At 38.3% G+C, this 26,691-nt stretch overlaps 2 protein-coding genes across 6 annotated transcripts in view; one reads left to right on the top strand and one right to left on the bottom strand.

Annotated features, from left to right (window-relative positions):
- The window catches only part of GANC (glucosidase alpha, neutral C), a gene marked incomplete at its 3' end in the record, with an annotated part of 76,890 nt that extends 67,814 nt beyond the window's left edge, over positions 1-9,076 (bottom strand). For both annotated transcript variants that reach the window (XM_082647474.1, XM_082647475.1), the window contains exons 1-3: positions 8,200-9,076; positions 5,240-5,302; positions 3,616-3,724 (exon numbers count right to left, since the gene is read on the bottom strand). In XM_082647474.1, coding sequence (XP_082503600.1) covers positions 3,616-3,724; positions 5,240-5,302; positions 8,200-8,228 — 201 coding nt within the window. In that variant the 5' untranslated portion in view covers positions 8,229-9,076. The remainder of the gene's footprint in view (positions 1-3,615; positions 3,725-5,239; positions 5,303-8,199) is intronic.
- A 190-nt stretch (positions 9,077-9,266) lies between these two features.
- The window catches only part of TMEM87A (transmembrane protein 87A), a 42,633-nt gene continuing 25,208 nt past the window's right edge, over positions 9,267-26,691 (top strand). For all 4 annotated transcript variants that reach the window (XM_082647477.1, XM_082647476.1, XM_082647479.1 and 1 more), the window contains exons 1-7: positions 9,267-9,436; positions 10,726-10,786; positions 13,721-13,806; positions 17,091-17,204; positions 19,301-19,354; positions 19,441-19,485; positions 23,350-23,467. In XM_082647477.1, the coding sequence (XP_082503603.1) occupies positions 9,293-9,436; positions 10,726-10,786; positions 13,721-13,806; positions 17,091-17,204; positions 19,301-19,354; positions 19,441-19,485; positions 23,350-23,467 (622 nt within the window). In that variant the 5' untranslated portion in view covers positions 9,267-9,292. The remainder of the gene's footprint in view (positions 9,437-10,725; positions 10,787-13,720; positions 13,807-17,090; positions 17,205-19,300; positions 19,355-19,440; positions 19,486-23,349; positions 23,468-26,691) is intronic.

Below are 26,691 nucleotides of genomic sequence, written 5' to 3'. Positions count from 1 at the left end.
AAGCCCTAACCCTCAATGTGATGGCACCTGGAGATGGGGCCTTGGGAGGTGTTTAGGTTTTGATGAGGTCATGAGGGTGGAGTCATGATGGGATTACTGCCTTTACAGGAAGAGACCAGAGAGTTAGCTGTCTCTCCATCATGTGAATATACAGTTGACCCTTGAACAGAGATTTGAACAGCATGGGTCCACTTATACCTGGATTTTTTTTCAATAAATACTTACTATAGTACCATACAATCCTTGGTTGGTTGAATCTGTGGATGTGGAACCATGTATACTGAGGGCTGACTGTGAAGTCATACTTGGATTTTCCACTGCTAACCCCTGCGTTGTTCAAGGGTCAACTGTACACTAAGGAGGTGACAGTCTACAGGGCAGGAAGTGGGACCTTGATCTAGGACTTCCCAGACTCCAGAACTGTGAGAAATAAAGGTTTGTTAAGACACCCAGTTTATGTTATAGCAGTGTGAGCTCACTAAGACAACGGTGAATGAAACTTGGTTCTGTTTCCTGGTTGCTTATTAAGTAGCAGGTTGGGAGAAGGGAATTGGGAAGAAGGATTTCAAAAATTAACAACAGGGCTTCCCTGGTGGCACAGTGGTTGAGAGTCCACCTGCCGATGCAGGGGACACGGGTTCGTGCCCCTGTCCGGGAAGATCCCACATGCCGCAGAGTGGCTGGGCCCGTGAGCCATGGCCGCTGAGCCTGCGCGTCCGGAGCCTGTGCTCCGCAGCGGGAGAGGCCACAACAGTGAGAGGCCCGTGTACCGCAAAAAAGAAAAAAAAAAAAATTAACAACAAAGCCTGACAACCAAATTATTGCTTTAAGAGTTTTAATGGTGTGAGGGCAGGTAGGCACTAAGAATGCTGGGTTTGTCAGAATCTGCCTCATCAGTGAAATCTGAGAACTGCAGCTGTGAGCTGAATATGATCCTCTTAGACTTTGGGCTCTGTCTCTCTGAACCTGAAATAAAAAGCTATCATTCTAAATAAGTGGATGTACGTGGCTTTTTAAAAATCTCCAGACCATATCCATACCATATCCTACTGTGAAATCTCCCATGAAACACCCATCTCATCCCAGAAAAAACCTCTAATGGAGGCTCCTTGACTATGCAGTGAGCAGGATACAAGGTTCAGACAACTTTAGAAATTACTGTTTGGATCTTTGTTGTCCCTATCAAACTGATATAGGGCACGAAGCCTTAAGTCCCTATTAGTCATCTCAACTCCAAGTGACAAGGAGGACATTAAAATGACATTCAGTTCAGAATTTTAGGGTGACCTCCCAAAACATACATTGCATGCATTTGCCTGACATCAGAGCATGCAGATTCCCTGTGCAGCACTGTTATTTCCAACACCTGAACATTGTGTCTGTTCCAAGGGGTCCTCAAAGTTCTCAGTCTTGGGAGCCACGTTGCTGACATCCTGGATCACTTGCCCTTGCTTGTCCGGCTCCTCAGCTCCCTTCTGAGCCATGTGCTGTCTTGCGCTGAGCTCCCGTGGGTCCTCCTGGACTGTGGCTTCTTTTCCTTTGAAGGCATCCATAGCTGGTGGGCTCTGGTTCTGGCACCTGACCTGAACAGCATTGTCCCTCATATTTTCAGGATCCAAAGAGCGGTGTGTACAGAAAAACTGACCTATAGTCTTGTAAAAGGCAGTGTGAGAGGCTCTACCACTAACTTCACTGGTATGGAGCTGCATCGAGAAGTTGCATTTTGGCCCACACTGGTATTCCGAGTGCCTCATTTACTCTGCCTCGGCATGTGTCATCACGACAGTGGATTGTTCAGGTGCTCAACAGACTGAGCCTCCCCAAGGACAGAAAGGGACTGTCCCTGACCATGGGACAGCTATAACTCTCTGGGGCTAGACACATCAGAGGCAAGAAGGAAAAAGAGCAAATGACAGGAAAAATGAGAAAGGAAGGGAACTGACTGCTGGTATTAAACTCCTGGAAGGTCTCTGGTGGACTCCTTGCATTTCCTGGAGCCAGCTGCTTCTGCTGACCCTGAATACAGGGGTTTGGCGGGGTATTGGGCTATTAGACCACATGCAAATGGCGGGTGGCTCTCTAGGAAAGAAATTAATGCTGCCCCATGTTTTCCCATGAACAGCTTTCAAACTTGGCTACAAAAGGATGTAAAGTTTGGGAGACCTGGATCAGTACTCTACCATGAGCTGTGAACTCAAAGGTTGCACAGATGCCAAGCAAGGAGGGAAATTCCTCCAGAAAAAAATGAGTGGTGTTAAGAAGCAGCACTAGGTTTTGAAGAAAGGCTAACCATCCCTTCAGTGTAGTTAAGAGAAAAGAACTAAGTGTGCTGCTACCACAACTACATCCTTAAGTAACCATAAGTTGGGAAAAAGGGATGGGGATAGAGAACACAACCTATTGATATGATTCTAGCCCCTATTTTGAATTCAGGTAAGAAAGCTATGTTAGAGAATTCTACATCTTTGAAGTTACTAAAATCTCTAAAACTTCATATGGAAGGTAGCCTTCCTCACTGTGCCATTGCTCCTCCTGCCTGGGAATAAAGTTGAGCCTCCCGACGAAGTTAGAGACCTTACAAATGTTACAGAGAATGCCCTGATGTTGTGGGGCAGTGTTTGCTCTGTCTTCTCCGAGAAGATTCCTCAGTGTAATGTTATACGGCAAGCTCTACGGTAGTCACAAGATCTCTCACAATGCTGCAGTGAAAGTGGGGATGTCTTCTCAGTCTGCTTCCCAGAACTGGGATTTGTTAGTGAGCTGATGGAATTACTATCTAAGCTGTTATGGGACTAGACTGCATGTCTTTACCTATGTCCTTCAGCGAATTACCAATTAAACCAGATTGGTCTGGGAGGCCTTAGAAGCTTAGGACACCTTTCAAAGACAGGGGAGGATGTGAAGTGAGGGTCAGGTTGGAAGCATCAACTACTTGTGCATAACCACACTTCCTAGCCCGGCCCACAGCACTTCCTCTGTGACTGGCCCATCTGAAGTAGTGTGAAAATTTGACAGATGAGAAAAAGCACTTAGGATACTGCTCTAATCCTTTTAGCATGTAACAACTATGGTGATCTGTTAGTGAAGCAGCCTAGGGGTGGGAACATCTGTGACTTATTCAACTGCATAGACCATTGTTCCTCTTGCCCACTCACATTTTGAGGTTTGGACATTCACTGAATCTGTACCTTGCTTGAGGGTATGTTGTATAATAGTGATAAAAAGAGCATGGGTGCGTGACAGAGTCTACAGTCACAGGTGAAAATTCTGGTTACTAGCTATGACTTTGAGCAAGTGGCTTTTTAGACTTCAATTTCCTTATCTGAAAATTAGGGACAATGCAATGTACCTCTTAGATGATTCTGAAGATTAATTAATAGGAAATAACATTCGCAAAACATCTAAGAAAGCATCTGATACAAGGCAATCTATATGTTGATAGTCATATTACTTTTAAAGTAGCATTGTGTAGATATTAAAAAGATGGCATTACTTCTCTCACAAAGTTTGTTTTTGAAGCATACATAGTTTAATTAGCCTTTGTGGAAATTTACTTCATTCAACCCAAATAAATATAGAAACAAATAATTCTCTGTAGAAAATACTTTTTCTCACCTTAGCTGCTTCGTTGATGATTTGGAACCTGGTGCTCTCTTTGCCTTCTGTGACTGAGTCTAGTAATGCCCGATAGGTAGACTTCTTGGAGAGCCGCTGTTTCTGACGCCTACAGATTTGGAGTATACAGACGTCTGAGAATGATTTGTGATTCTCAGCCTCCAAAAGACTATATTACCATGTGGAAGTCATTAAAATTCACTTCAATAGTAGGTGAACTGGGCACAAGCAGTATATTAGTACTCCAATAAAGCACTAAGAGGAGTATCAATAATTTAGAGAGCTAAGAAAATTAATAAGCAGAGTGCTAATGCAATTAATAAAATAAGAAGAGTACTAATAAAATTGTTCACCATAACACTACTCAAGGATGGTATTTTGTCCCCTTTATTGAGAAGGTGGGGCAGTTTTCATAGATGACACATATTAGCTTGTTGATGTCCCTCCCTCTTTCCATGAAATGTATACTTTAATTGAAACTTAATAAATTTTTAGTGGAAATCCAATATAATCCAGTGGTTTGTCAAGGTGACCAGGAGTTCACTATAGAATTCCCTCTAAGGTACCTGTTCAGAATTAAAATGATATGATTTTCTTTCTCTAGAGTTGTGTGTATAAATTAGAAAGTTGTATGATATAATTTTTGGTGATTTCAGTTTCAGGACCACATAAAGGTAGACACTCAAAAAAGTTTTAAAGAAATATTTTTTGAGGCTCTGGGGAAATAGGCAATCATATAGTGGTGATGGGAGTGCAAAATGACACAATCTCTATGGAGGGATATCTGGTAATAGTTAAAATTTCAAATACATTTACTCTTTGACCTAGTAATCCCACTCCTGGAAATTCATCCTACAAATATACCTGCGTGTGTAGGAAATGACATATGTATAGCTTTTCACTGTGGCAGTGATGTTACAGCAAGACTGAAAACAACCCAAGGGTCTAGCAATAGGAGAGTGAATACATTATAATTTACCCAATGGAATACCATACAGCTATGAAAAAGAGGACAATTTCCATATACTCATACAGAGCTCTTCAGAATAAATTATGAAGCAGAAAAAAAGATGTATACAACAGTGTATATAGAAAGCTACTTGGCCTAAGAATGGTGGTGATATAAGAATATGTGCATTCACAAAAAGAAATACTGGAAAGATAAATAAGAAATTAATAAATCTGGTTACTTACAGGGAAAGATGTTGAATGGGGCGGAAGGGGACAAGAAAGAGAGTAACATTTTTCAATGTGTATCTTTTTATATTATTTGATTTTTGAACCATGTAAAAGTATTATTTCTTCAAAGATTCAAAATTTTAATGTTAGTTGAAAAACACTTTGACTTTTAAAATACCTGTTTATTAACACAGTAATGTTAATTATAATGTATAAGTATACAATATAATTAATTATAATTAATAACATATTAATAATAAAATGATACAGGAGTTAAGCTAGAGTAGTAAAGGTGAATTTCTCCTGTCAATAAATTATTTAATCACTGAATTTCCTAATCGACTCTTTCCTCAGAAAGTCTATCAGTTCTCAAAAATTTAATAAACATCAATTTTGAAATATTTTCAGAACTATTCTATCTAGGTCATATACTTCCTCTTCTTACCTGTAGAAAGCAATCTTGCTGCAGTCTTTGAAAATGTTTTTATCCACAGCTTCATCTTCAACACTAATAAAAAGACATTTTAAGAAACTTATTTTATATAGGGTTTGTGAATCCAAATTTTGTACTTTCTCTAACTATAATATAAATCATGGGACATAAATCATTGTGATGCAAAATTGTGTCATGGCCATAACACAATAATGTGTTTGCTGCAGAACAACATCCTTTTGTAAACCACCCATGGTAAACAACAAAACATGAAGTTCTGGGATTGCTCAGAAAGCAACAGAAAAAGAGTACTGTCACTTATGAGAAAGGGTTCTTTAAAATGAATGACTGAAGGCTATGGCTACAACAATAAAATCTGAAGGAGTAAAAACAAAAAGCCCCAAACCGGACCAACAAAAACAACCCTCCCACCTACTTATTCAACAAAATATTTTCAGAACTTTCTTGCTGAGTGTTGGGCTCTGAAGAAGATAAGAAGTACTGTGTCTGAGTTTTCTTTGACAGCCTAACCAACATCACAAATCAACCTGACAAATGATATAACAGAGGTATGTACGAGGTGCTAGAATAAGGATAGAAACAGAGAAGGAAAATCCTTTGCTTTTTAAGATGATGCTGATAATCTAGGGGCCAATGTTTTTTATTTCTTATTTATTTTTAACATCTTTATTCGAGTATAATTGCTTTACAATGGTGTGTTAGTTTCTGTTTTATAACAAAGTGAATCAGTTATACATATACATATGTCCCCATATCTCTTCCCTCTTGCATCGCCCTTCCTCCCACCCTCCCTATCCCACCCCTCTAGGTGGTCACAAAGCACAGAGCTGATCTCCCTCTGCTATGCAGCTGCTTCCCACTACCTATTTTACGTTTGGTAGTGTATATATGTCCATGCCACTCTCTCACTTTGTCCCAGCTTACCCTTCCCCCTCCCCGTATCCTCAAGTCAATTCTCTAGTAGGTCTGCATCTTTATTCCCATCTTGCCCCTAGGTTCTTCTGAACATTTTTTTCCTTTTCTTTTCTTTTTCTTTAGATTCCATATATATGTGTTAGCATATGGTATTTGTTTTTCTCTTTCTGACTTACTTCACTCTGTATGGCAGACTCTAGGTCCATCCACCTCACTACAAATAACTCAGTTTCGTTTCTTTTTATGGCTGAGTAATATTCCACTGTATATATGTGCCACATCTTCTTTATCCATTCATCTGTCGATGGACATTTAGGTTGGTTCCATGTCCTGGCTATTGTAAATAGTGCTGCAGTGAACATTGGGGTGCATGTGTCTTTTTGAATTATGGTTTTCTCAGGGTATATGCCCAGTAGTGGGATTGCTGTGTCATATGGTAGTTCTATTTTTAGTTTTTTAAGGAAACTCCATACTGTTTTCCATAGTGGTTGTATCAATTTACATTCCCACCGACAGTGCAGGAGGGTTCCCTTTTCACCATACTCTTTCCAGGATTTATTGTTTCTAGATTTTATGATAATGGCCATTCTGACCAGCATGAGGTGATACCTCATCGTAGTTTTGATTTGTATTTCTCTAATAATTAGTGATGGTGAGCATCTTTTCATGTGCCTCTTGGCAATCTGTATGTCTTCCTTGGTGAAATGTCTATTTAGGTCTTCTGCCCATTTTTTAACTGGATTGTTTTTTTGATATTGAACTCCATGAGCTGTTTGTACATTTTGGAGATTAATCCTTTGTCTGTTGTTTCATTTGCAAATATTTTCTCCCATTCTGAGGGTTGTCTTTTTGTCTTGTTCATGGTTTCCCTTGCTGTGCAAAAGCTTTTAATTAAGTCCCATTTGTTTATTTTTGTTTTTATTTCTGTTACTCTAGGAGGTAGGTCAAAAAAGATCTTACTGTGGTTTATGTCAAAGATCTTTCCAGTTTTGAAGAATAAACTCTGGAATGATATAGGAAGAGATGTACTTAGCTGAACCTGGAAAGCAACCTGTTTGAAATTCATGTGTTAAGAGTTCTGATCACAGGGCTTCCCTGGTGGCGTAGTGGTTAAGAATCCATCTGCCAATGCAGGGAACACGGGTTTGAGCCCTGGTATGGGAAGATCCCACATGCCGTGGAGCAACTAAGCTTGTGCACCACAACTATTGAGCCTGTGCTCTAGAGCCCACGAGCCACAACTACCAAGCCCGCGTGCCACAACTACTGAAGCCCACACCGCTAGGGCCGTGCTCCACAACAAGAGAAGCCACTGCAATGAGAAGCCCGCGCACCGCAACAAATAGCCCCCGCTCACCACAACTAGAGAAAGCCCGTGCGCAGCAACGAAGACCCAACGCAGCCAAAAATAAATTTATAAGATAAATAAATAAAATACCACCATGTTAACGTTAAAAAAAAGAGTTCTGATAACAATTCTTCCGGTTTTGTTAACCATCCTTCAAGTATTTCATGAGAGGCTATTAATATCAATTAATTCCGTGGAGAATTGAGAAGGCTAGAGATTGAGTCCACAAATATAAAATATGCAAATAAGACATGCAATCAAACAATCAATAAAGTCTTCAGGGTCTTCCCTGGTGGTGCAGTGGTTAGGAATCTGCCTGCTAATGCAGGGGATACAGGTTTCAGCCTGTGTGCCGCGGAACAACTAAGCCCATGCGCCACAACTACTGAGCCTGCGCTCTAGAGCCCGCGAGCCACAACTACTGAAGCCCGCGCGCCTAGAGCCTGTGCTCTACAACAAAGGAAGCCATCTCAACGAGAAGTCCGCGCACGGCAACAGAGTAGCCCCGGCTCCCCGCAACTAGAGAAAAGCCGCACGCAGCAATGAAGACCCAACGCAGCCAAAAATAAATAAATAAAATTTATAAAAAAATAAAGTCTTCAAAGCCAGAATGTTGTTTTCAGGTACTATCTATCCCCTGCTTCCGTGGGCCCTGGGGTCAGTCCCTGCTGGACCACTGGGCCTTTACCTGATTTCCTCTTTCTCAGCTGCGTCCATGGCTTCCCAGTCACATCACAGGCTCCCAGATCTCAGGCCAAGGCCCCAAGCGATCTTTTAGATTGTCAGTCTTTCTAAATAACCGCCAGCACTTCACCACCATCAAGTTTCTGGGACTTTCATGTCCTTAAGGAGTGACAAATTGACACTTGCTCCCGGGATTTCCAGGCCCAGATAAGGGTTTCTACAGAGATTGATCTGGCAAATTTTTCTTGGTTCTGAGTAGCTGATGAGGAACTGCCTCCATTAGAAACTGAAAAGGTTTTTGCATCCGAGGAGGCGTGTACTCAAAGAGCCCTAGAGGATGCAGACCAAGGGCGTGACAACGAGGAAGTACCGACACGCCCTGCGTGATTAGGGCGAAGCTTCTGCAGATCTACCTCAGTGACTGTCACGCCACGGATACTGAAAACTGACCCACTCTCTCCTGTATTTTAGTTTTGAGTAGGAAGTGCCGGCGGGGTTGTTGCTGGAGGTTGATGTTCTCCGACCAAACTCTACATCATACTCTTCACGGGTAGAAGGGTCTTTTAAAAGGGGTTGTCTACTACATTATTCCGTTTAGGAAGGCTTATACTCCACCACCGCCAAACTCCAGTCTTTGCTTAAATACCTCCGGAAACCGAGTACTCACTACTACACGCTAAACAGGCAGCCAGACTTACGGCTTTCCCAGACTTTTGGCCCCAGCGTCTGACTCAAACGATGAGGGACTGGGGCGAATGGGAGGAGGAGAGAGCCAAACGCCACATGGGGTTCTTCCCTGGTCCCCAAACCCTTTAAGGGAGAGAGAAGAGCCAACAGACTCGGCTGGTAACTTTTGCAGATCATCCTAACACTCCAAGGTGACCAGGTTACGGCAGGAAGACGCCTGCGCAGTAGGTCCAAAGCCTCATACGAAGCCTGACAACTGCCTGAGGGCGGGGCCGCTGAGTCGCTAAACAAACAAGCCACCAGAGGTTTTGAGGACCCGGATTATCCCGCCCCCAGAGAGGAGCCGGAAGAGGGCGGGACGAACCGGAAGAAGGTGAAATGCTTTCGGTAGGCACTCCACGGCTGTGAAGATGGCGGCGGCTGCGTGGCTTCAGGTGCTGCCTGTCATTCTTCTTCTCCTGGGGGCTCAGACGTCCCCATTGTCGCTTTTCAGTGTAGGACCGGCACCCGTCGCTGCTGCCGACCGATCCAAGTGGCACATTCCGATACCGTCGGTGAGTGGTCACTTCAGGAGCAACTGAGCCCGGAGGAGCAAGGGGTGGGGCTACGGTAGCCCAAGGGGTCCATGAAGGTTCCACTAAAGCCCGCTTCCAAAGGGGTGGGATTGCCGGGAGTGTCTGTGTAGCTGCTTAACCGGGACTCACCTCCCTGGAGCGGGAAGCCGTACGCTTCTTTGGGTAAATTAGCAGGAATGTCAGGGTCAATTCAGGAGCGGAGAGTGGCGGTGGAGCGGTTTCTTATCAGCAAAGGCAGAGAACTTTCATTGTCTGACTGGAAACGTGTAAACTTGATGTATAGGTGGAAAGTGGTTTCTCTTTCAGCAGAAGTTTCACAGAATCTTGTGACCCCGGGTTGGATGAGAGGAATATGTAAATAGACATCTTTCTTTTTTTTTTTCTCTGCACTTTTTTGTTACTGGATAATTCTACTTACGAAGTTGGTTGATTTCATTTGGACTTTGAAATGGTTATTCTAAGCCCTGCCGTGTAATTAGGAAGCCTAGGCATTTAAAATGATGTATTCAAACGTGAGAATGTTTAAAACGGAAGAAACAGTATTCTAAAATTTCTTATGATAAGTTCGTTTTTCTTAAGGATAATTAACTGGATTGGTTGACCCTTTCTTCCCTTTACCACGTTTTTGAAACGTCGTTTGAGTAAGAGCTATAGTGCTGTGAGCCGACAAATCAGATGCTGGCTGGAAATGCCGAAAAGCATTAGTCTTATTAAAACCACGGTAGCCTTTTTGTTCTGCTGTGCTCACTGGTTGTAATGCCCAAATCTTATTTGAGCTTTTGATATGGTAAGAATTACAGCTTTTGTTAATTTGGTGACGATGTTCAGATTCTCAGTTTTAGGTATTTATTTGTTACCTGTAAAATGGTTAATAGTTAAATATGGCTGTCTGCTCATAGAATAGTTTATTTGAAGAAATGATTGGTTATTCTGGACGGTGATTAGTGAGTAAAGGGAATGAACTGATTAAGGAGGACCTTTTAGAAAGATTTAAGTTAGGTTAGGATTTCTAGCAGCCTTCCTTCTGGAGTACTTGCTTCATGGCCTGTGGAAAAAAGAAAAAACTTGTCTCTGCACCAAGCTTCAAAATCCTGCAGTTTGGATATGGTTGAATTTTACTAAAAGGAAGGATATTGATGCCTTTTTTTGTGTGTGTGTTAAGAAAACTAACGTCAACATTTTATAAATTTTAGCTTTTTATATCAGTTATATTCTGCTTTGGGAATTAAAGTGATCTGATGCTAATTATCTCTCCTTTATCTTTGCAGGGGAAAAATTATTTTAGTTTTGGAAAGATCCTCTTCAAAAATACCACTATCTTCCTGAAATGTGAGTTTTTGCATTTCATGAAGTTTTTATTCGAGTTTTTGAGTGATCTTTAAACTTTCAAATTACCTGTTTTCTACCTCTGATGATTTACTCTCAACATAAGTTCTGAAATTTAATAGTCAAGCACTATCTAGGTATAAACCTATGTAGTGTAACTAAGGTACTTTCACAGAATAATCTTTAGAATACTTACTTTTATGAACTTTATTTTCTTCTCTTGTTTTTCTGGTGTTAACAATATATAGTTAGACACATTGTTTTGGTTGATCGCCTCCATGGGTTTTAATCTGTTCTGAGTCATAGAGATAACTGCCGATTTTGTTTTTGTGTGCTTGTTAGATGTTTACTGGACACATGACCTAGGTTTGTCAGACCATTGGCTCTGAACAAATATGTTCAGTAAAGCTTTTGTTTGCTGAAGGAGTATTTTACCACTTGGATCTTTGGAAGAGGAAGCTCAAAGATAATTACCAGGAAATAGGGATAGTAGAACAAAACCAGTCTGTCCAGTGGGAAAACCACTGTATCTGAATCCAGAATACCCCATTGTGCATTAAAGAAAAGCTTCCTTTTATTTCTGAAACTGGCTTTATTTTTAGAGAATGAATGATCACGGGCAGCTCCATTTCAAGATCAGGAATAAAAATCCAGATCATCCATGTGTGCTCCTATGCATATTTCTCTCTATGAAAATGCAAAGTATGTCATAGTTGGATGATTTTATTCTTTTAATCACTTAGTAGGTAGTTACTGAACACCTACTATGTATAGTGCCAGGCACTGTTTTAGACAGCAAGGAAGTGATAGAAAAGACCCTTTCTCTTATTGAGATTATAGCCTGGTGGGATGGAGGGGTTAGGTAGAATTTCTATGAAGAATGTACTGTGTCCATGAAAATATGATCTCTTGGCTGATAATTTAAGTTTGATTTAAATCAAATCTACTCTGACACGCTGGTATTTCTTGTGAGGTTGGCTTTCTAGAAAAGAAGAGCTTTTAGGGATAGCAGTATTTTGTCTTTTGAGATACCCTGACAGCCTGTATGCTATTCTGTCCTTTTATTTTGTACAGTTTCTTCTTACCTGTATTTTGTTCTAATGGTTTTTCTAGTGGTTTTTGGTCAAGCTGCATATTTTGAAGTGTCTGTGTTTCGTTGTTTTTGGAGGGTTTGAAGCTTCTTAAAATTTGCATTGTCTTTCACTTTGTTACTTCTGTGTTTTCTCATACTTACCTTGTCTCTGATTTTATGCTTTTGTGGGTATGGTATACAATAGATTTCCATGAAATTGGCAGGGCTATTTTCTTTTCTTTTCTTTTCAAGCCTAAAATTACAATTTTTCACCTACATTAAAAATGTCTGTTTTGGAGAAAGAAGTGAGATTTGCTCAAAGCTTGGAACTCCAATCCTTTCTAGAGGTAGCCACTTCTCCCTTACACCTGCACCTGGCTCATGTAAGATTCTTAGGGACTAGACCTGCCAGCCAAGGGAAGGTGAGGAATGTGGCAGGACCATTTTCATTGTCTCTTAAAGCCATTCATTTAAAGTTCTTTGTGTTTTGGGAATTCCCTGATGGTACAGTGGTTAGAACTCCGAGCTTTCACTGCAGAGGGCCAGGGTTCAGTCCCTGGTCTGGGGACTAAGATCCCGCAAGCCTCGTGGCGTGGCCAAAAAAAAAAAATTCTATGTCTTTTAACATAAATAGTAGTATTTTTGCAGGCACATTTCCCTGCAAATCTCCTGTTAGGGCTTTGATTTAATTAATTCCTTTTCTGTTTGGTTCTTCTGAGTAGTTCATAACGAGATTGCAGTATCCTTTACAGCATATCCATACATTCTATCCAACACATCAGATTTTTGTGTATTTTAGCCTTATAAAAGCCTTATAAAAGTTGAGCTTTATAAAAGTGTGCCGCTTAAAATTAGTCTGAGAAAACCACTTAAACCAAAGAAAAGGGAAAGTTTGTAATTTTAGGTGTGCTTCTTTTAAGAACCAAAAGTAGGTTTTTAGATGCAGTCGTGTTTATCTTTGTCACATTTGCACAAAGTATGTATTTCTAGTATATTTTCCCTTCCTCAGCTGGAATCAAAGATAAAAGGAAATACTGACTTCCCCCAGGTGAGACAGTTAACAGTCATATAGTCAGGTTTACACCCCAAGTCTTCAGACTAATGCTTTGGTTCACTAGAATATTGTGCTCCAAAATATGTTGAATGAGTTATGTGAGGCTTCTATGATTTCATGAGGTTCCTTGAGGCTTCTCTTAAGGTGAGTTTTAAAAAGAATCTAATAACTCTTTTTATCTTTGTTTTTTCTATTCCTGCCTTCCCCAGCCAGGTTTGCTTTTTGTTGATAGTTCTTTTCTATCCAATTTTGATATCTCTCAAGGTTTAAGCCATGAGGTTTTCCCTCAGTGGAACTATTTTTGTTGCCTTGTGACATTCCTAATGTTGTTATTCCTTGACTCTTCAACTAGAATCTTTTTTAAGACTTAAGAGTCTTCAATAATTTGTTCCCTTCTGTTCCCCTGTTTGGCCTAACACAGTGCCATGTATCTTTGTATACTTAAGTGCTCTGCTCAGTAAATATTTAAATGATAACAGAAGACTGATTTTAACTTAAGGCTGCTTTATCACTTCCAGGTTTTTTCCCAAGAGAGAACCAGAAATGAAGGTTTTAAGGCATAAAAATAGATACACGGTTTCAAAGGTTAAAAATCCTTAACTGCTTTTTATTTCTGTGAGCAACAATTCTTACTTTTAACTGAAGAATATCTAGTTCTTTTTAAATTTATTACTTCATTACCTTCTGTTTGGAGAAAGGATGGTCTTTGAGTATCTTAGTTTAGCAGGAAATGGGATGTGGGGTAATAGTTTAGGAAAAATGCTTTGTTTTGGGAATTATCTTTTATTCACAAAGATTTCTTCTTTTATAGTTGATGGAGAACCTTGTGATGTATCTTTGAATATAACCTGGTATCTGAAAAGTGCTGACTGTTACAATGAAATCTACAACTTCAAGGTATGGAACATAAAATTACAGACTTTTCTTAGTGTTTAGATATCATCGGGTCCCAACCTGATAGAGGAAAGAGTGTCATGTAGCTATGGAGAAGAACTGGAACTAGAATCATGCTTCCCAATATGCAGACAAATTTGTACTATCAGTTCTCAAACTTATTGGTCTCAGAACTGTGTTTACTTACTACAGACCCCAAAAAAGCCTTTATTCATGTGGGTTACTGAATTAGAAATTATAACAGAAAAATACAGAAATATTTATTAATTTGTGAAAACTATTTTTCAAAGAAACTGGGAAGAGTGGTGTTATTTTGTATTTTTGCAAATCTATTTGTTTAATATCTAGTGTAATAGAAGATAGCTGGATTCTTATACTTCCTTCACTCAGTCTATTGTGATGTGTTATTTTGGTTGAAGTGTATGCACAAAATGTGGCCTCACACAGATATGTAGTTGGAAAAGGGAATGGTATTTTAATAGTGTTTTCAGGTAATTGTGGATATTGTTCTTTGATTCTATACCCAAACGCAATAAGTGGAGTTTCTTAAAGGTTAGTTGCAGTGTGGAATCTGAAACCATATCAGTGAACTTTTTCTGTGCTCTGTTATATTAAAATAAATTGGTATGTCTTGCACTTTGAATGGTCTTTTGCCCATGTCTGATTTGGCAGCATCTTTCATGGTCACTTAGAAAATATTGGTTGGCTGAATTATATAAACCTTCCAAATACTAATTCATTTTACAATTAATTCAAAATTACATTTGTTAATATGACCTTTCAGTCTCATCAGATACTCTGTAAGTATTGGAAACTATAAATCATGGTAGGGAACATGCAAGTTTTCCAAAATTCCAGTTTTTCCTTGAAAGCTCAAATTTTATTTATTTACTTATTTTTTAATAAAAAAAATTTTTTTCAAGGTCCAAGAAGACTTTATTATTTATTTATTTTTGGCTGCATCAGGTCTTAGTTGCGGTACGCGGGATTTTCATCGCAGCATGCAGGATCTTTTGTTGCGGTGTGAGGACTTCTCTCTAGTTGCAGTGCGTGGCCTTCTCTCTAGTCGTGGTGTGCGGGTTTTCTCTTCTCTAGTTGTGGCATGCAGGCTCCGGGGCGCCTGGGCTCTGTAGTTGTGGCATGCGGGTTCCAGAGTGCGTGGGCTCTGTAGTTTGCGACACACGGGCTCTCTAGCTGTGGCATGTGGGCTTAGTTGCCCCACAGCATGTGGGATCTTAGTTCCCCAACCGGGGATCGAACCCAAGTCCCCTGCATTGGAAGGTGGATTCTTTACCACTGAACCACTGGGGGAAGTCCCTTAAATTTTATTATTGACAATGGATGCTGTCAGTTGCCTTCTTTGACGTGACAGCCTCCCTTTGCCCATTTTCAGGAAAATATCTCCCAAATACCCAAGTCTGAATATCTGTAGTTTGTTGGTCTTTCTTTCAAGTAAATGAAAACGGTGGATAGTTTAGCTTACAAGTTAAAATAGTTGCAAAGTGCTTTGTCTTAAGACAGTCATTTATAGTATTTTGCATACTTATTTTTTTGTCTGATAGAATATTTTAAAAGGCATGTGCCCAAAGGTCCAGATTTAATGACATTAATAATTTTTACTGTTTCATCAAGGGCATTCTTACATAAAACTGGCCTTTTTTTTTTTAACTGCAAGTTTGTGACTGTGAGAGTACAATGACTACTAACTAGTACAGTTAGGTACCACTGATAGGAGGCTGCCATTTTTCGCATCATTACTTTTGCACTGTCAGTACAAGGCAAATAGATGATGATGATGATGAAGATGAAAATAATTTTGACCTGTTAAACCTCATGAAAGCATCCATGGGCCACACTTTCAGAGTTGCTATAATACACTGTATATGAGCATTGAAGATATGTAGCTCCTAGATGGATTTTTCAGGCCTTTTGCATTCTGTTTTCATCCCACTATTTGCATCATTTCTTTTCTTTTTTACATTTCCCCTACTATTCTTGAGGTTTCTTTTAAAAAAATAATAGGACTAGTCTTTAAAAAATGTCCACCATCCAGTTGGTTTTTTTAAACCTTAAGCATTTTGAATTTCTGCCCAGTATTAGGCTTTTACATTATCTTTTTTGTAGTGTTGCTGATTGTATTTTGCTTTTGTTATATAACATTGGGTAAGGTTGGTGTGATGAGGAGGACTGAAGAATTTAGAGAGAAATATTTCCAGAATATGGTTTGAAATATCATTGACCTTTTCTCCTAATCGAACACTAGTTAAATTTACATATGCTTGAAACTTGTGATAAAAACTGGTCAAGCTTATCAGATTCAGTCTTCATGGGTAGGACAACTTAAGAATGTAAAAACTATTTTGAATTGCCACAGGACAGAATTATGGAAATGACAAGCAAATAGTTGGAGGTGTGAAATTAGAGCTTCGAAAAAAAGAGGGTGAGATTAGGGATGTTGGTATGGGAGAAAACTCACAGAACTGATGAAGCCAGAGAAATGATGATTTTTTTTTCATAGTATTAATAGTGGGTTGTGAATGGCTACAACAGTTTTGTGCTCTAGCTTAGAAGCACAAGTTTTTTGTTGTTGGTGGTGGTGGTGTTAATTTAGTCAAGGAACTCTTGTAAGTATATTTTCTTATAACAAAACCCTGTGGACTCTGACAGTTTCCCAGTCTTCCTAGAATTTTTAAGAGGAACTATCCTTCATGAGTCGTAGACTAGAATTCTGCACTTTAGAGTCCAATGCTATTAGATTCTTGAATACTAATATATAGTCTTTATCTGATGTTGTTAATTTTATTTATTTATTTTTTTTGTAAATTTATTTATTTTTATTTATTTATTTTTGGCTGCATTGGATCTTCGCTGCTGCGCGCGGGCGTTCTCTAGTTGTGGCGAGCGGGGGCTACTCTTTGTTGCCGTGCGCAGGCTTCTCATTGCGATGGCTTTTTCTTGTTGCAGAGCACGGGCTCTAGGGCTTCAGTAGTTGTGGCACGTGGGCTCAGTAGTTGTGGCTTGCAGGCTCTGGAGCACAAGCTCAGTAGTTGTGGTGCACGGGCTTAGTTGCTCTGTGGCATGTGGGATCTTCCCAGACCAGGGCTTGAACCCGCATCCCCTGCATTGGCAGGAGGATTCTTAACCACTGCGCCACCAGGGAAGCCCAAGATGTTGTTAATTTTAAAAACAGCAAATCCAAAACTATATTTGTACCAAAGGCAATCTATTTGTTTTCTTTTAAATATCTTACATAAGTTAAATACTTTGTATTTTCTCTGTTTTTCCAGGCAGAAGAAGTGGAGACATACTTGGAAAACCTTAAGGAAAAAAAAGGCTTGTCTGGGAAATATCAAACATCATCAAAATTGTTCCAAAACTGCAGTGAACTCTTTAAAACACAGGTAATATTTGATAGTAGTTGGAGGGAAATAGAAGAGGTGAATAATATGATGGCTGTATTTTTGGTGATACGCATTTCTCACTCCTCAATTCCTTCTGACAGAAGCAAGTTAGAATCATGTTCTGATAGGTACATAGTCAGCCACTTAAATATTCATCTCAAAGAGAGGATGGGCTTTCCTTTGTGTGTAAAAAGCAAAGCCCTGGGTTTTTTTATTATAGTAAAATATATATAACATAGAATTTACCGTTGTAACCATTTTTGAGTGTGCCATTCGGTTACATTAAGTACATTCACCTTGTTGTGCAACTGTCAGCACTAGCCATCTCCAGAACTTTTTCATCATCTGCAGTGGTTACTTCATAACGATTAAATAATAAAAACACCCACCCCCCCTTCCACTCCCACTTCCCTGGTAACAACTATTCTACTTTCTTTCTCCGTTAATCTGACTGCTCTAGATATCTCAAAGAAGTAAAATCATACAGTATTTTTTTGGCTTCTTTAACGTAATAAAATGTTTTCAGGGTTCGTCCATATAGCATGCATCAGAATTTCATTTCTTTTTTAAGGCTGAATAATATTTCATTGTACATATATACCACATTTTCTTTATCCATTCATCCATTGATGGACTTTTGAAACCCTCATTTTTTAAACCTCTTGTCATCTCATCTAATTGATATATCCCAGAATCAACATTTTTAGATTTTCCTACTATAGACTTGAAATCAAAGGGTTGAACTTCACAACTTTTTTCGAATAAAGGGGAAGAGGTGAATAATATTGTTTATTTTATTTTATATTATTATTATTTTTTCTTGGCTGTGCTGTGTGGCTTGCGGGATCTTAGTTCCTTGACCAGGGATTGAACCTGGGCCACGGCAGTGAAAGCACCAAGTCCTAACTACTGGACTGCCAGGGAATTCCCAATATTGTGTATTTTAATTCTTATATATATGTAATCATATAAATGGGGTTTATATTATAAAATTCTCCTTTCTGAGAAGTAGAATCTGACCCCAGTTTTTTGATAGAAAAATTATGTATTTTATAGGTGTTGAAAATAGTTATTTTAGCTATAGCCTTTACTTTGTTTTACTGCATTTAAGTACTGCTTCAGATTATTTAGCACCTTTCCTTGAAGAGGCAAGTTCATGGAAAGTTAGGTTTTCTGTCTACTTACTAGAAGTAAAGTTTATTGATAAGAAGTCTTTTACTTAATAATTATTAATTGATGAGCAAATGAAGTCATTGATAATTGAACTACAAGGGTTGTGTTCTTGTCATACCGTAGATTTTATGACCTCGGATAAAAAGAAAATAGCTTTAAAATAGTGGAAGTATGGTAGAAAAAGAAAGCTAGGCATAATGTGATATTGAGTAGGGGGTTTTCTGTTGGTTTTCCAAATTTATTCCCCAGGCTAGGAGGATTGGTTGGCCTTTCTTGGATTTGATTGTGGAAAGTTACCTGTTGTATATTGTTGCCCAAGGTTCACTACTTTTAGATCTGTTATCAGCTTTCCAGGGTTTTGGCATAAACCCCTCTTCATAAGGTTTCCTCCTCCAGTCTAATGTAGAATTGAAATACATGTCCTAATTACTCAGGAAGGATAATGCCTCCTTTGCTGATAACTGGTAAGAAAGGTAATTAGTGGAGGTTTTTTTTACAGGCATGGCATGTGTTGTGATGGAAGGAGCAGTGGACCTCAGAGTTAGGAATCTTAGGTTCAGATCCCATTTCTGCATCTAAAGCTTTATAGCTTTGAGCCACATTTTCCTCATGTGTAGAAATTCAGGGAACTATGACATCCATTTATCCTACTCGTATGTTTTCTGTCTAAGGTTTTGTCAAGAATGACAATATCTGTAATCTTATAGAAAAATTGAGTGGCCAGTTTGGTTTGATACTATTTTTTAGTTTCTAGCAAGGTTTTATTCACTTGTTTGTGGTTAATTGGAAGTATTTTGTCTGTTACTGCCATATTATTATGTTTACTTTTATATGTTTTGCTTTAACTGTTTCTGTGGATTTTGAGCTATGCTTTTCTTTTGCTGTTATGCATCTTTAATTTTAGTTTTCTATTTCTTTCATAGAGTTTTTCTGGGGATTTCGTGCATCGATTGCCTCTTTTAGGAGAAAAACAGGAGGTAATTGTTTTCCTTTTTATATATTTCTGAGAGTACAGTAGAAATTCTGAATTAATTTTCTTTTTTGTTTGTTTGTTTGTTTGAAGGCCAAGGAGAATGGAACAAATCTTACCTTTACTGGAGACAAAACTGTAAGTGTGATAGGGAATTTAGGGCATTGAACACATTTTAGTGTTCTTATGTTTGTTTATTTTAAATTCTTATCTTATGCTTACATTTAAAAAGAAACTTAAGAATGGAAGTTATACACCAAAATGTTAATAACGGTTATATCTGGATGATATTGTGAATGATTTTTATTTTCTTTTTTATGTTTTCTGTCTTTTCCATGTTTGCTACAATCAGTCTGTATTGTTTTGTAATTATCACCTTATAAATATTGTTTGTAAACAGTAAGAAACTTTTAAGGAAGAACCTTAAACTCCATGTAAAATCTTGTGATAGAATATAATTGGAAGAGTACATCTCAAATTTTACCCTTTTAAAATGTACAATTAAGAGGTTTTTAGTTGTACGACCACCAATCACTGTCTAATTCCAGAACATCTTCATCACCCCGAAAACTAACCATGCAGTCATTAGCCGTCACTCCTCATTCCACTGTTCCCCCAGCTCTAGGCAAACACTATTCTTTCCGTCTCTGTGGATTTGCCTGTTCTGTTCACTTCATATAAATGGAATCGTTACAATTTGTGGCCTGTGTCTGTCTTCTTTTCACAATTTAAAACTCTGTTTTAACTTTTACTTCCTTCTTGTACAGAGCCTTAAGATCAGTCGGGGTGAGCAGTTAGGGCCTACTCAGGCCTCTCTTGGGCTCCTTACTATTTTACCATGATTTTTATAATAAACTCCCAGTTGATGTACTTTGGGTTGCTTCCAAATTTTCACTGTTATGGATAGGATCATGTTCATAGTGTCTAGCTGTATCTTTGTGCACATTTATAATATTTTCTTTAGCCTAAATTCCTAGAGGTGGAACTGTTGGGTCCAAGTATATGCACAGTTTATAAATTCTTTTGTAATGTTTTGTCAAAGTGCTCTGGAGAAAAGTTGTAGTGATTTGTGGTCCGAAGAAGGTAAGATTGCGTTTCTCTCTTTCCTCACAAACAATGGCTATTATAATTTAAAACAGATTTATGCAATTTTTCAGGTTAAATTTTTGTAAATTGTATTAAAAAATAATTGTTGATGCTGAATATCCATTTACATGCATATTGGCTGTTTGTAATTGTGCTTTATTCAGTGGTCTTCTGTGCATAGCATACTTTTAAGTTCTACTCAGGGCTTGAGCCCTGTTCCCAGTGATTAAAGCTGGCTGAAAAGATAACCCTGTTGAATATCACAAGTAATATTTAGAAATATTTAGTCTGTTTATAGTCAAAAGAAGTCAAAGAATTATCTGTCCTTTGATTATTCTTCCTGAAATTGAGCCTAAGAGAATATAATCCTATTTAAAGGATACTAATAAGTTCAGTATCTCTACCCACTTTTATTAAAACTCTGATAAAACATGTTTTTTAGAGGAAGGAGCCTCTCTCTGTCCCTTCCCCTAAGAAAAGATTTAATATCTTGATTAACTGAGTTTTCTGGTTTGATTTAAGGAATAATGTGATATGTTTACTATTATAATTTTTTTTTTATTAATAAGTTTTATTTTTTGGAGCGGTTTTAGGTTCACAACAAAATTGAGCAAAAAACACAGAGAGTTCCCGCATACCACCTCCACAAATGCACACTCACACTCCCACACCATCAGCATCCTGCACCAGTGTGGTACACTTGCTACAATTGATGAGCCATCATTGACACATCATTATCAACCGAAGTCTAGTTTACATTAGGGTTAGTTCTTTATGTTGTACATTCTTTGGGTTTTAAGAAGTGTAAAATGACAGATAAACACCATTATAATATCATACAGAATAGTTTCATTGCCTTAAAAATCCCCTGTGCTCCAGTTATTCATCCCTCCCTATCCCCAAGCCCCTGGCAATCACTGATTTTTTTTTTTTACTGTCTCTATAGTTTTGCATCTTCCAGAATGTCATATAGTTGGAATCATATATAGTCTTTTCAGATTGGTGTCTTTCACTTAGTAATACGCATTTAAGGTTTCTCCATGCCTTCTCCTGGCTTGATAGTTCATTTCTTTTTAGTGCTGAATAATATTTCATTGTCTGGATGTACCACAGTTTGTTTATCCATTCACCTATTGAAGGAGCTAGTAATAGTATCTGATAGGATTGTTGTGAGAATTAAAGAAAGTAATAAATATTACATGCTTAACAGAGTGCCTAGCCTATGAATATTATTTTTACAGGGTCAAAATATCTATATTTCAGAGTTAAGTGCAAACTTTATCAAATCTTGGAATATGAGAATCAGTCCCTTTGAGATTTGTAAGAGGTAATTTTTAAGATACGTAAAATTAATAGCAGAGCAGCTTATTATACCAAAGTTTTACTGGTTAATGAACAGTTAAGTTCAGGAGAGCTTCAGTGGATAAATAGGACATGATTACCTGTAACTTTGAATATGTACAGTTTTCTTACAAAGTGCCCCTGCATTTTGTCAGAAAGAGACTATCAGGCAGAGGTAAATCAACGTATGATTCAACATGACATTTATGTCCTTAAGTTACTAAGATAACCTAGTAAATGTAAAGCTGAAGAATCATTTAATCTGCTTTGTTTTGACACTTTGAATTTGTATCATGGAATATAATTTTTGAACTCTTGTTCAGAATTTTCTTGGGTTGTAGGATAATTTTAGCATTTGAGAAAAGCTGTGGCTCCCTAGGAAAATGCAGAATCTATTATCCACTTTGAGGGGTTTCATAGATCAATGAAGCTTACCCAGAGGTCTCTGGATAAAAGTTCCTTTTAAGACCAGAAAGTAATAAATTGCAAGTCTAAGTAGTAGTGCCTCCTTTCAGACATGAGGAAGGAGCAGCCAAGCTTTTTCTATGTTCATCTCCCTTGTCTTTCTGTTTTAGTCTTGCTTTTGTGAAGGTCCATAGTCCATCTAGCATTTAAGGCAACACATCCTTTGATGGCTTTTTGGTAGGGCTGTGCACAGACTAACTGGCTTTGGATCAGGTAACCAGTTCCATAAACATGGAGGCTATTTATTCTACTTTCTTGACTTTGGGGGACAGTGACTCTTGCTTTCCATATAGCCTAGCCAAGATTAAATTTTTGATATAAATGTGAGACCTTGTTAGCAGAAATTGTGGTGGTCTTGGGAAGGGCATTGAACAAAGGGAATTAGATTCAGGAGCTGGTGTTTATAATTCACCGATGTCATCATGGGTGATTTTTTCCAGGTGATTTAAATTAAATTTCTTTAGTTTGTTTGGGATATCTGTGTAAAATATAACCTAGCATCTTAGCATGGCTTAAGTAGAGTTTCATTTTAGGAATTTAAATTGAGGTTTTCTTTGTTAAAAGAAAAATGTTAAACATGAGATTTTTGTGTATAACAAAATATAAGATGTCCTGCCTTTTAGTAATTTATAATTAACCTACTTTATTGTATACACTGTAGGCCTGTTTGTTTTGTTTTGGCTACTGTTGTAATGAGTAAAAGTGAAGGACTCAACCAAGTTTCTGGGCACATTCTGGAACGAAATATTCATATTGTGTAATTAACCTGTGGGTTTTTTTTTTTGCCACTTTGTAATTTTTAAATTAATTTTTATTGGATTATAGTTGCTTTACAATGTTTTGTTAGTTTCTGCTGTACAGCAAAATGAATCAGCTATACATATACATATATCCCCTCTTTTTTGGATTTCCTTCCCATTTAGGTCACCACAGTGCATTAAATAGAGTTCCCTGTGCTATACAGTATGTTCTCATTAGTTATCTGTCTTATACATAGTATCAATAGTGTATATGTGTCAATCCCCATCTCCCAATTCCTCACCCACCTCCCGCCAACCTGTGTTCTTAATTCTTAAGATTGGGAGATTTGATGTCTTCTTTCTTCTCTAGGTAATGCATGAGCCCTTGAAAACTTGGCAAGATGCACCATACATTTTTATTGTACATGTTGGCATTTCACCCTCCAAAGAATCATCAAAAGAAAATTCACTAAGTAATCTTTTTACCAGTAAGTACATTTTGTTTCTTTTTATCATTTGTATTACTGTTATCTAGCTGTGTCGCATGGTGGGTAGTGTAAAATTGCTTTAAAGAGGTAATAATAAGGGGAATTCCATTGCTGTCCAGTGGTCCGGACTTCATGCTTCCACTGCAGAGGGCACAGGTTCGATCCCTTGTCAGGGAACTAAAATCCCACAAGCCACGCAGTGCAGCCAAAAAAATAAAGAGGGAATAACAAATTAAGAATGTTGTCAAGTAGAAAAATAGAGGGAGAGAAATTAACATTTTTCTGCATTCAATATGTATGTGATAGGCACTTCATGTATGCTTTCTTATTATGTATTATAGATACTAGATTTCATTTTCCTTCATTTGATCCTCCTGCTTTTAAAATTTTCAATTAGTATTATGTTCTCAGTAGACTTGTTAAAACTTAGTTATGAAGTCAAAACTTGGAAATTTTTAAATCAATTGACTTGGATAATTTTTTAATGTCTCAATTTTTCTTAGTGTTCTCCTTTCTACTTTTGCCGCCCAGTTTAGGGATTCATCATTTCTTACCTAGAATTTTACAATAACTTACTAATTGTCTTATCTTCTGTGGTTTCTTTTTTTGTTTCTTCCTTCTCTTTTACAGTTTTCTTCCCTCCCCTGCTTTCTCAAGTAGAATGTTGAATAGAAACAATGATGGTGGCCATCCTTTATTGCTCCTGACTTTATTGGCAATATTAGCACATTTCACCATTAAGTATGATGTTTACTATAGATTTTTTATTGTCTTTTTTTTTTTAAGATTTTTATTTTATTTATTTTTTGGCTGCGTTGGGTCTTTGTTGCTGCATGTGGGCTTTCTCTAGTTGCGGTGAGTGGGGGTTACTCTTGTTACAGTGCGTGGGCTTCTCGTAGCCGTGGCCTCTCATGTTGCGGAACACGAGCTCTAGGCACGTGGGCTTCAGTAGTTGCAGCACGCAGGCTCAGTAGTTGTGGCTCCCGGGCTCTAGAGCGCAGGCTCAGTAGCTGTGGCGCGTGGGCTTAGTTGCTTCACGGCATGTGGGATCCTCCCTGAGCAGGGCTCAAACCCGTGTCCCCTGCATTGGCAGGTGGACTCCCAACCACTGCACCACCAGGGAAGCCCTACTGTAGATTTTTAAAAAATATTCTTTATTTGGTTCAGGATATTTCTTTCTATTCTTGGTTTACTAAGTGAATTTTTTCTTTTTTCTTTTTTTAGTATTGAGAATGAATACTCAGTTTTGTGGAATGCTTAACTGTATTGATTAAATTGATCATATAGATTTCCTCATTTAATCTATTAATGTGATGCATTGCATTAACTGGTTTTCTAATGTTAAACCATTCTTGAATTTCCGAGATGCCACTATTTAGCCTTGATACACACACACACACACACACACACACACACACACACACACACACACACACACACACACACACACACACACAGATTCTATTTTCCAGAATTTTATTTAGAGTTTTTTGTCATATGTTCAAAGTAAGATTGGCCTATGATTTTAATTTCTCATACATCTTCTATGGGTTTTGGCATCCAGGTTATGCGAGTTTCATACAATGAATCAGAGAATGTCCCGTTTTTATATTCTGTTGAGCAGTTTTTGTAAGGATAGAATTATCCATTCCTTGAATGTTTGATAGAACTCACTTATGATAGTGTTTTGGCCTGATGTTCTTTTTTTCCCTCATGAAGGTTTTTGGTTTTTTGGGTTTTTTTTTTGGCTCACTGCGCGGCATGCAGGATCTTAGTTTCCCGACCAGGGATCGCCCTGCAGTGGAAGCACGGGGTCTTAACCACTTGACCACCAGGGAAGTCCCATGCCATGAGGATTTTAAACAACTGATATATTTTCTTTCTTTCTTTCTTTATTTTATTTTTGGCTGTGTCAGGTTTTAGTTGCAGCACACAGGATCTTTCGTTGCGGCACATGGGCTTCTCTCTAGTTGTGGTGTGCAGGCTCCAGAGTGCATGAGCTCTGTAGTTTGTGGCACTTGGGCTCTCCAGTTGAGGCACGCAGGCTCAGTAGTTGTGGCACGAGGGCTTAGTTGCCCCGCAGCATGTGGGATCTTAGTTCTCCAACCAGGGATCGAACCCACATCCCCTGCTTTGGAAGGTTGATTCTTTACCACTGGACCACCAGCAGAGTCCCAACAACCGATTTATTTTCTTTAATAGTAATAAGTATTTTAGCTTTAGTTTTTCTATTTTTCCTTGAATCAGGGTTTTTCTTTTTTTTCCCACTGAGAAATTGTCCATTTCATTCAAGATTTCAAATTTGCTGGCCTAAAGTTAGTAATGATATTACTTTACAAAAAAAAAATCTTTTTTTATTCTTAATATTGCTTTTGTGACTTCTCTTTTTAACTTTTAAAATATTTCGAGAATTCTGTTTTACTATATTTTTATCCCAATGAACCAGCTTCTGGTTTTGTTAATTTTCCTATTTCATTGTCTATTTCATTGATTTCTACTTTCGTCGTTATTCTTTATTTCATTTGACTTAATTTTAAACTTTTGTTTTTTATGGATTCTTGTATTGAATGTTTAATTCCCAAGACAGAGATGGGTCTTATTCTCCATAGTAATATGGAATATAGCAGATCTAGGCAAGCCAGAGGTGGCCTGGCAGTTTCTAGACCCAAGACATATGTATATCCTCCTGTATCTAGGCCCATGGCTTCCTAATGAGTAATAGTCTCAAGGAGCATTTGCCAAGATTTACCTTGTACCTTCTTTCTTTGAAAAGGGTGGAGAAGAAACCTTGCTCCACTCCACTTCAGGCTCTTCATGCATCAAATCTGGCTCTGGTTCCCCTTTATCTTAGACTCCTACTAATTTCAGTGATCCCACAGGAGCTGCACGCTCAACTACTGTAGCATACTTTGGGGCCCAGAGTCCACCATGACCATGGATTCAACCTCATGCACTGTTCTGAGTTTTTGTTCAGTTTTGATACATGGAGCTGTTTATCTTGTTTTTGAGCTCATGTCCTTTTTGTTTCCTCTCTTTTTTGTTTTTGTTTTATCCATCTGTTGTTTGGAACTAAAAAGACGATACTCAAAACTTAACTACACCTTGTGAAAGTCCTAAAATTCTCTCTCTAAAACACTTTTATCATCTTTCTTACCTTCATTAAAACCTTTGATATCTTCCTGTTACTATAAAATGTCCAATTCTGCAGCAAGGCTTACAAACTC

The sequence above is a fragment of the Grampus griseus genome (genome assembly GCF_964374135.1).
Source record: "Grampus griseus genome assembly, chromosome: 2".
NCBI lineage: Eukaryota > Metazoa > Chordata > Mammalia > Artiodactyla > Delphinidae > Grampus > Grampus griseus.
This window is presented reverse-complemented; position numbering and strand designations above follow the sequence as displayed.